The 9,823-nt window shown below is 47.1% G+C and overlaps 1 protein-coding gene and 1 long non-coding RNA gene across 2 annotated transcripts; one reads left to right on the top strand and one right to left on the bottom strand.

The window, feature by feature from the left end:
* Positions 1-346: 346 nt before the first annotated feature.
* On the top strand, positions 347-4,196 carry ath (athos). The gene is made up of 10 exons (XM_065477173.1): positions 347-582; positions 637-935; positions 991-1,121; positions 1,303-1,581; positions 2,229-2,416; positions 2,472-2,601; positions 2,660-2,952; positions 3,235-3,406; positions 3,463-3,663; positions 3,933-4,196. The coding sequence occupies exons 1-10, from the start codon at positions 383-385 to the stop codon at positions 4,131-4,133; spliced, it is 2,094 nt and encodes a 697-aa protein (XP_065333245.1). The 5' UTR covers positions 347-382; the 3' UTR covers positions 4,134-4,196.
* On the bottom strand, positions 2,149-4,852 carry LOC135935111 (uncharacterized). The gene is made up of 3 exons (XR_010574178.1): positions 4,617-4,852; positions 2,651-4,147; positions 2,149-2,588 (listed from the first exon to the last, which is right to left on the bottom strand). It is a non-coding gene; the product is annotated as an uncharacterized LOC135935111 (long non-coding RNA).
* Between the last annotated feature and the right edge of the window lie 4,971 nt (positions 4,853-9,823).

The following is a 9,823-nucleotide window of genomic DNA, read 5'->3' on the forward strand; positions in this document are numbered from 1 at the left end:
GGATTCTTGGGATTGGTTTCGCTTGATTTTAATTAAATGCTTGCTAGAATTAGAATCTTATGAACTTTTCTTAACGTCAGAGTTTTAGTTTTTCAAATTTACGCCGTGTTTTGTGGAAAGTACGAAAAAAGTGGTGTGCACTAAGGAGTTGACACTTCAAACTCAAATCTTTGCCTTTTTCGCATTAAAATGATAAAAAAACCTCAACATAAACACTAAATATAAATATTTGGCATTAAAAATATTTAAATTTATTGAATAAAATTGATTTAAAGTTGAAATCTGAGTTATACGTTTTGCCTTCCGTCTGTACACCCCAGTCACCACCTGGTCAATTGTAAACAAACGCACGCGGCCGTCGTGTTTGTCTCCGTCCGTGCTCATGGACATGGAGGCGAGCAAGTACAACGTGGTGAGCAAGCGTCCGCTGGCGGCGGCGACTGTCCCGTCGCCGGACAAGGCGAAGAAGGCCAAGTTCGGCGAGCAGGCGGCGCAGCCGCGGGTGAACGACCAGCCGGGCCTGTCGTGGGAGAGTTTCCAGAAGCAGCGGCAGGCGCTGCCCATCTTCAAGTGCAGGGCCAGGTGAGCCTTTGGATTAATTTGACCCTGAGGCATGAGTGTGACGCTCCTCGGCAGGGTGATCAACGCCGTACGCGGGCAGCAGACGGTGGTGCTGATCGGCGAGACAGCGTGCGGCAAGACGACGCAGGTGCCGCAGTTCCTGCTCGAGGCCGGCCTCCACAGGAACAGGCTGATCGCCGTCACGCAGCCGCGCAGGGTCGCCGCCATCACGGTGGCGCAGCGCGTGGCCGCCGAGCGCGGCTGCTGCATCGGCGAGCAGGTCGGCTACGCCGTCCGCTTCGAGGACGTCACCTCGGACACCACCAAGATCAAGTTCATGACCGACGGCCTGCTCCTCCGAGAGGCCATGCTTGGTACCAAATAATATTCACCCTTTATTCAGGAGACGTTAATTTTGGGAAATTGCAGACCCTCTGCTGCTCCGGTACAACGTGATCGTGCTGGACGAGGCCCACGAACGCTCCGTCGCCACCGACGTGCTCTTCGGCGTCGTGAAGGAGGCGCAGCGCCGACGCGCCAAGCAGGATCTGCCCCTTAAGGTACAGCTGGTCATCCTTATTGCTAGCTTGAATAAAAAAATTAATTTTTTTTAAAAAAAGCCTGAAATCCTTTAAGAATGACAGTTTTTCAAATATTCCCGCGATTGCAACGCCCACCACGCCCCTTTCACATTTTAGAACCCTATTTTAAGTGTCCCTTGGCAATTTTTTAATTTGTCAGATTGTTGTGATGTCTGCGACGATGGACGTAGACCACCTGCGGAATTACTTCGCAGGGCGGCCAGCCAAGCAGGTTGTGCCGGTGGTGTGGGTCGAGGGCCGCGTGCACGAGGTGCAGATCAAGCACACGACCAAGAGCCACGACGACTACGCCGCCGCTGCGCTCAGCACCCTCTTCCTCGTTCACAAGACAGCGCCTGCCAGCGAGGGAGTCCTCATCTTCCTCACGGGCCAGGAGGAAATCGAAGACATGGCTGCCACCATTCCTAAAATCGCAAAGGTGCGTTTAAAATGGTTGTTTTCGTGGAAAATTGACCTCAGATAATGATAAATTGATCCATTTCACGTCGAATAACATCAAAACCAGGCATTTATCTGCTTAAAATTAACGCTGCAATTTTTCAGTCATTTGAATTTCCCGCCATTTTGTAAAATTTGATTTATTTGTAAAGAATGTTCTTCATCTACCGGCTGATCATTCCGCAACCGAATTTTCGTTTTCTATTTGCAGCTCGAGAGTTTTTTTTATCGATTTATAATCGCTGGAACACATTAAAAGTCGTTTTAAACTGAAATAATTGAGTTTAAAACATGAAAATCGTAAAAAGGCAGCAAGAATTCTTTTCTCAAAAAATCCTCAACGCTCATTGGCTGGCCGCAACGCGCATGTCAGCAGTTCCACGGTTGCCTAGCAACGGCAATTGCGCGGGAGCTGCTGACGTCAGCCAATCAGCGTCGAGGATTTTTTGAGCAAAGAATTCTTGCTGCCTTCTCCACATTGCGTAATTTAAATTGGTATTAAATTAACTTTTGATGATTTTCAGACACCAAATAAAAGTTCGGCGGCCATATTTGTTTTCGTTTATTCATCTTTCAACTCAAAACATTCTCGTTGGTTCGTATTTTACTAGCTTTTTGTTTGATCAGGAGGTTGGAGGCGCTCCGATGGTCGTGTTGCCGCTGTACGCCGCCCTGCCGCAGGAGCAGCAGGTGCAGGCGTTCAAGCCGGTGGCTGCGACAGTCCGCAAGGTGGTGCTGGCGACCAACATCGCCGAGACCTCGGTCACCATCAACGGCATCAGGCACGTCATCGACTCCGGCATGGTGAAGCAAAGGTCCGCAAAATCCGCTAGGAAAAGCATGAAATCGTTAAATATCTCGAATTTTCAGGACGCATTTCGTGGGCACGGGGCTGGACGTGCTCAAGGTGCAGCGAATCGCGCAGGACCAGGCGTGGCAGCGCACCGGACGCGCCGGAAGAGAGGCCCAAGGCACCTGCTTCCGCTGCTACACCAAAGAGGTCAGTTTCGTGAAAATGGCGTCCATTTTTTTGTATTAATTTCGATTACCGGGTGCAGGAATTCAGTCGTCTTCCGGCGTCGACGGTACCTGAGATGCTGCGCATCAACCTGAGCTCGGTGGTGCTGCAGCTGCTGACCATGGGCGTGCGCAAGGTGGCCGACTTTGACTTTGTGGACAAGCCGAAGCCGGAGGCGCTTCTGTCCGCCGTGCAGCAGCTCAAGGCGCTCGGCGGCGTGCTGGAGGCCTCTAACGAGCTGCAGATCACGCCGCTCGGACGTCAGATGGCCGCCTTCCCCATCGACGCGGCCTACGCTCGCGTCCTCATCGCCTCTGGCACGCTCCAGTGCAGGTTAAAATCAACTTTATCTTCAATTGCGTAAAAATCATTAGTTTTTCGTGTCGCGGAAATCTGGCCGATCGTTTGATTCAGCTAATCGGAGGGAAGTTGGCTCTTGGAGAGGTCTATCAAACGGAGTTAACTTCACTCCGATCAGCTGACTCGTGTGGGTGATGCGGAGAGATATAAAAGTGGGCGGGGCGGCCAAATCTCCGCGGCGCGAACGCAATGACGGGCTTTAATTGCTCGATTTTTTCATCAAAACAATCCGTTTATCTTCCCTATACCCTTCAGGGATGAAATCGTGACCCTGGTGGCGCTGCTGTCTGGCGAGGGGGTGCTGCAGTCGTCTTCGAGTAAGCGCAACGAGGCGCTGGTGGCGCAGAGCAAGTTCCACTCCGAGTTTGGCGACCACGAAACGCTGCTCAACGTGCACAACGCCTTCACAGCCGCCAAAAACAAAAAGGTGAGCCACCCTGAGACCCTGATGAACGCCTCAAAGTGACGCATGCGTGCGTACAGGTTTTTTGCAGGGAGAACCACCTGAGTCTGCGCGCCCTGAGCCACGCGACGCAGGTCAGGGAGCAGCTGGTCGCGCTGTGCGACAAGGCCGGCGTCACTCAGGGCTCGTGCGGCAAGGACCTGACGCAGGTCAGGCGCTGCCTCGTCTCCGGCCTCTTCAGCAACCTCGCCACGCACGCCCGAGACAAGCTCTACGTCACGGTAAGAATTTTTTTGGCGCCTTTTTATTCAAATCGTGGCAGTTGCCGTTTAAAATTTGAATTTCCCGCCAAAATGTGCGACTAACCTCGCCTTGGTTTAAAAATTCGCTTATTCTCGAAATTCTTAATAAGTTTCCCGCCATTTTCGCAACCAATCCGCAAGACCTGTTGAAGAGTTCCCGCCAATTCTAAATTCTTGGCATTCTTTAAGAAATTTTCACGTAACTGTCCGTCGCACTCTTTTAAAATTTGAATTCTTGAGCTGCGCAGGTGTCGAACCGTCAGTTCGTGTCGCTGCACCCGTCCAGCGTGCTGTTCGACGCGACCACGCCCCCTAGCTGCGTGCTCTTCTCCGAATTGGTGCACACAGGCCGCTCGTACATGCGCAACGTGAGCGTCGTAGACGCCGAATGGGCCGCCGACGCCCTCCCCTCGCTCAGGCACCGACTCGCTGCCTCCCCTCACGCCTGACCACGCCCCTCCACCTGTGTACGATATTAAAATTGTATTATTAAAGAAAGTTTTTGTAAAGAATTTATCTTTTCTGTGTTAATGATTTCAATTACGCATGCTCACAAGGATTTTAACGGTATTTTTAGTGTTTAGGGCATGCGCAGTAGCTCTTAGATAACCTCTCACGTGCGCAGTGAGGCTTAAAGGATTTCTGGAAGGAAACCATGTCTTTGAAGTTCAATTGCGCATGCGCGGGATGCACAGAAATGTTCTGCGCATCCTTTTGGCCGTTTTCAACTATTGATCTTTGATTTAACAGCGACTCCAGCTTTTAAATTAACCAATCAGAAATTTCTACTAACTTTAAACAACAATTTATTGTCTATTTAATTCACTGCGCTGAGGTTATAGACCCCGGCGTGCGTGGAAGTCGCGCCGGTTGCCTAAACAGCTGGTGTCGAGGCAGCTGTAAATAAAGAGGAGAGACAGAAAAAAACAAACGGATGCTGCGCGTCTGGAGTCTGGAGATGTGTGTTTCTCCTGTTGATTTGTGAGCGAGGGTCAAGCGTGCGCGGTTGTGTGTGTGTCGCGGATCGACCTTTGAAAGGTGCTTTCTCTGCGCGCACGGACATACGGCACTGGCAGTGAGAAGAAGCGCGATTGTGGGTTTCTGTGTTAATGGAATGAATGGACCGGCCATCGCGCGCTTGCTCGCGCTCTTCGTCGTCTGCGCGCGTTTCGGCGTTTTCTCTTTCATCCGTGGGAATGCATCTCGTCGGCCCAGGAGAAAAGATGTGTTTTTGCTGCACCTCAGGCGACTCGTGACAATAACAAACAACGTACACTCTATCGCTCCTAGCGAATTTATCCGCGCGCGCCGCAACCTCAAATTCTACACAATCAGAGAGAGTCTGTGAAAAAGTTTCTTTCTTCTCGCTTTCGTCACGAATTAATTTTTTCCCTTCCGAATCGGGCCGAAAATCGCATAGACGGAGAACTGTTTCTACGAAATTAAAAATGAAAAAAGGGAAAAAGGTCCAAACTGCCGAAAATAAATTTAAATCGGGCCTCACATTCCTGCTTCAGCCGCCAATTTGGATTTTCTCTGTTTTGAGTGCTTTATTTTTATACCAATTTCCACTAATAGTTCAAAAACGTCTTACTCTTGACGAAAATAACAAATTATTTGGAGAAAATGACCTTTTGACCCGAAAATATTAATTATTTCTTTGAAATGATGGTTTAAAAACAGGCAAATTCCTCGATTTGAGTGGAAAGCGTGAAATTCGCAATGAAAAAGGGATCTATTTGCGCTCGGCGGAGGTCCGTGGACGTTCTGATTGGCCAACAACAACGTACACCACCGCTGGGCCAATCAGAGCCTCTGTGGTCCTCCGCCAAGCGAAAATAGATCCTCTCAAAACGGGAAATTCGTCTCAAAAGAATGCAACTGGCCGCCATCTTACAGCATAATTTAGTTCTGGATTGAAATTAAATCAAAATGGCTGCTTTGCTCAATCTTAAACCACTTTTAAAATCAAATTCAGAAAATGGCGGCATTCTTAAATAATGTTTTTGTCTATTCCGCCATCTTGGAATGTTTAAAATTCAGATTAGATTTTTCCTAGAGTCTGCGCAGCAAAGTTCTTTCGTGGTTAAATCAAGAAAATTACCAAATTCTTCCGTGGTCCTCCGCCAGGCGAAAATAGATCCACTCAAAACGGGAAATTCTTCTCAAAAGAGTGCAACAACGCCGCCATCTTGAAGAATAATTCAGTTCTGGGTCGAAATTTAAATGAAAACGGCGGCGTTCTTGAAGAATTTTTTGATCATTTTTATTTATTCCAGTGAAAAATATTTTTTATCATTCCATCAAGCTTTTTTATGTAAAAAATTCGTGTCGGTTGTCATCAAGATTAGATTTGTTTTATCCTCTCTACGAATTTTAGCCGGGTTCAAGTTTGCTCGATCTTAACCGGAATTTACGGTAGTTGCGATGACAAAGGATGGGCTCGCCTCTCTCTCTCTCGCACAGGTGCGCCCATAAAATTCTTCATTTCCTCGAAGAGTCATCGCCGCGCGTTCAAGGAGTTTGAGGTGCCAGCCTTAACCCGACCTTCGGCGCAATTGTCGCGCATTCGCAAATTCCGGGTTGAAAGGCGCGAAAAAGCTTTAACACCTCATTAAAACGAAAAGAGAGCGAATGGAGATGAGCAGCGCGCGGTTACGTCAGCCGCATAGCAGAGCATCTGCGCCCTGAGGTCGCCAGGTTGCGTCACCTTGGAAAGCAATCTGCACCTGAGCAGATGCCTCCGCTCCACTTCTAATCCGAATATATTCGCCGTCAGGGTCGCCCTGATTGCACCCGACGTCTTCACAGCTCCGCTCGCACCCTGAACCTGAGCAAGGTCGACACTTCTTTTTGCTTGCAAATTAATAAATAAGAAAGTGATTTTATTTATAGTGTTTTTTATTCAACTAAAAACCAGGAAAAAATCAATTTTTGCACTAAATTAATTTTGTAAAACACGAAAAAAAATTTTAAAGACCTTTGACGAGGTTTCTGAGCCCACCAATCGATTCCTGAGGGTCGAATTAGGTAGAATTGATATTTTTTCCGTTCAAAAGTCCAGCGCAACGTGCGAATTTTTTTCCCGCCAAAAGGATTTAACGTATTTTCGAGAACTGCGCATGCGTGAGAGCTGGTTTGAGCACTTGCAGAGAGACCGCCTGTAAAAATTACTCCTGTGTCTCATCCAGCCAGCTCTGACGCATGCGCAGTTCATATTGTTTTGGCGGGAAAAAAAGTTCGCACGTCGCAATGGACTTTTTTAACGGAAAAAATATCAATTCTACCTAATTCGACCCTGAGGAATCGATTGGTGGGCTCAGAAACCTCGTCAAAGACCGTCTTTAAGCAATTCGAGTGAAAATAAAAGTGGCGGGGAAAAAATTCAGTTCAAGCGGTGAACCGTACGAAAAAAGCACGCGCATTCCATTATTTTTACTGCTTGGAAAGTAATTTCTTTTCGAAACGCGCAATTTTGTTTCTACTTTAAACGGTTGTGAATGAATTGTCGATTGACGAGGCAAATAATGGCGGGAATTTCCCAGAGGCAGAGAGAAATAAACGCGGGCGTGAGAGAGATGCTCTTCACGTGTCGATCTCCGTGCCACGATTGCAGTGCAGAAAGAGTTGTAAAAATGGTCGAGAGCGCATTGTCTCGCTCGTTCGCTGCCGAGCTGGCGGCCCTGCGTAAAATCGGAGGCAAAATTCAGGTCGTCTTTTTTGCGCTTCTCGCCTTGAATCGAATCGACTCGCGAAGAGAAAGAAATGCACGCTCTCGTCTCGTCTCGACTCGTCGTGACGACCGTCCGCCGAAATTAAAATTAATCAAGATATTCGTTTGTTTTATGCATTCCACCGCTTTCTTTAATTTGACGGATTTGCGGTGACAAAATTTTCTCCTCGCGAAGAAAGAAAGTGGTTTTTCAGTGTAAATAATTTATATAAAAATTTAAATGCGTGAAAGTGGCGCAATTGGGCAGAAAAAGAAGACGAGCGCGAGAATTAATTACGCGCGCCGGCGACGGGAGGCTAATCGATTTATTGTGCGTTTAAAGAGGCAGGCACGACTCATTCGCTCCACATTCGCTAAAAATGGAGCAGGCACGATAAAATCGTTTGTACGTTCACTCTCTTCACTTACGCAATCGGATTCATCAGCCGCAGCTGTAGCGCTTAATTGAACGCCTGCCTAATTTGCAGCCAAGGATCCTCGCAGTTTGGAAAGAAGAAAATAAATTCGGCAAGGTTTATAGCGCGAATCATTCTCGCCAATCATCCCGCACTCAGACAAAGGTGAAACGCGTTTGAATAATCGCTGTTTATCTACTCTTACAGCCGCAATAATTCTCAATTCCAAGGCTTCCCACCAGCAGCAGTTTCGGCAAATAAATCGGGAATGAAAATTATTGCCTTGGAATTCAGACATTGAATCGAAGAAATATTTTATTTCTCAGGTTTTCCCGAATATTGCGGGGAAATCCCTGACAAACTCGTCGAGTAATTTAATTTTAAACTGCTAAAAAATGTTTAAAACTCATCGTTTAGTCTGAATTTTCCTGGAAACTATAAAAAAATCACCGCGGACCGAGTTAGGATCTGTTTTGAAGCTGCGCAGTAAATTTGTGCGCATCTTAGGCATGCGCAGTGTGTTCAGATCGCTTCTTAATCTTAAAGGGAGGCCGAAACTCATCACTGCGCATGCGTGACCCGAATCAAAACCTTCTGCGCAGTCGTAAATCCCACTGGGAGACCTGGTTTTGATCTGTTGGTTTTCCCGCCGGTCAGAAGTCAATATGGCGTTGAAAAAATCAGGAGATCAGAAGCGTCGAAAAAGAGGCTAAGAATTTCCTTCCCACGTATTTTGTCTAAAATTCGACAATAAACGGTTGAAATGTAAAAAGCATTACTTTGGTGGTTTTAGATATGAATTTAGCGAAAAGAATAATCCAGCGACCACTCAGAGATCGAGACAGCAGCGCCGCAGTGACGTGAAACCGAAATGTTCATCGTCGAAACAGCTGAAGAAGGGGGCGTAACCGAGGAAATAATTAAATCGCGGCGCACCACGTGACCACGCCCCCTATGAGCGGCGTGCAGTGCCATATTGCATTCCCTCAGTTACGCCCCCCTTTTCGGGCATTTTTAAAACCTTAAAACGCGAACGCAACTGTTTTTATAATTTAAAATGAAATTCCAGTGCTAAACGAATTAAAATAAATAAATCTCTTGGTCTTTGGGAGCGAAAGTGACGGTTATTTTGGGCTGACATGAGCGCAGAGAAATGGGAAAATAGCTTAATAAATAAAAGAGTCTTTAACGAACGAACGAACGAACGTGTCTGCGGGCGAAAGAATAAGAAAAGGATGGCTATATTTGTGTCTGCTGCAAATAAGCCGCGAACAAAGAAAAAGAAAGTGGAATTTGGCCGTGGGTGCCGAGCGAGCGAGCGGGGAGAAAGCAAATAAGAGAAGCACAAAAGCCAAGGAAAACAAGTCGCTGCTCCTTTTACAGCCATTTCGTCTCGCGCGCAAATTGCCCAAATTAAATTCAATCTTCGACTCCTTCCTGGTCTGCTTTTAATTTTCGCAGTCACGCGCGAAAAGCGGCGATTTTCGCAATAAATTATTCGATTTGAAACTAGGATAAACACAAAGTCAGGTCGTGTGTGAGAACGAACGCGCGGCCGGCGCGCTCGCAACAATGGCAAAAAATAACAATCATTTTACATCATGCACTCGAAGCAGTTGCACATTTGCAGCTTGCGTCACTCAAATTTCCTTCTTTATACAGATTTATTTATTTATTCTCCTAAGAGAAGAAGGCCGCGCGCGTCCAGACAAATATTAGAAGAAAGCGCAGCTTTTTATTTCGAAGGTTTTGCTCATTAGAAAAATAAATAAATGTGCAGTTCGACCGCGAGCGAGCGAATCGATCGGATTGTTTTGGCGGTCGGCGGCGGCACGATTTTTTTTATTCCAGAGTTAAATTAAAGAGGTCGTTCACTCCATTAGATAAATTTGGTCATTTCGCGTTGCCGACGAGCGATGGCTGACTGGCTGCACGCACGCTGACCTAGCTCAACCTTCGTTAGACTAATTGGCCTTCCCCGGTTAGTTCCGAGCCTTCGCTTTTATTGTTC

Source organism: Cloeon dipterum, chromosome 2 (assembly GCF_949628265.1).
Source record: "Cloeon dipterum chromosome 2, ieCloDipt1.1, whole genome shotgun sequence".
Lineage (NCBI taxonomy): Eukaryota > Metazoa > Arthropoda > Insecta > Ephemeroptera > Baetidae > Cloeon > Cloeon dipterum.

Coding starts and splice junctions, on each gene's coding strand:
- ath (XM_065477173.1), top strand. CDS start 383: ATGGACATGGAGGCGAGCAAGTACAACGTGGTGAGCAAGCGTCCGCTG. Junction 583..636: donor ATCTTCAAGTGCAGGGCCAG/GTGAGCCTTTGG, acceptor GCTCCTCGGCAG/GGTGATCAACGCCGTACGCG. Junction 2,602..2,659: donor TCCGCTGCTACACCAAAGAG/GTCAGTTTCGTG, acceptor TACCGGGTGCAG/GAATTCAGTCGTCTTCCGGC.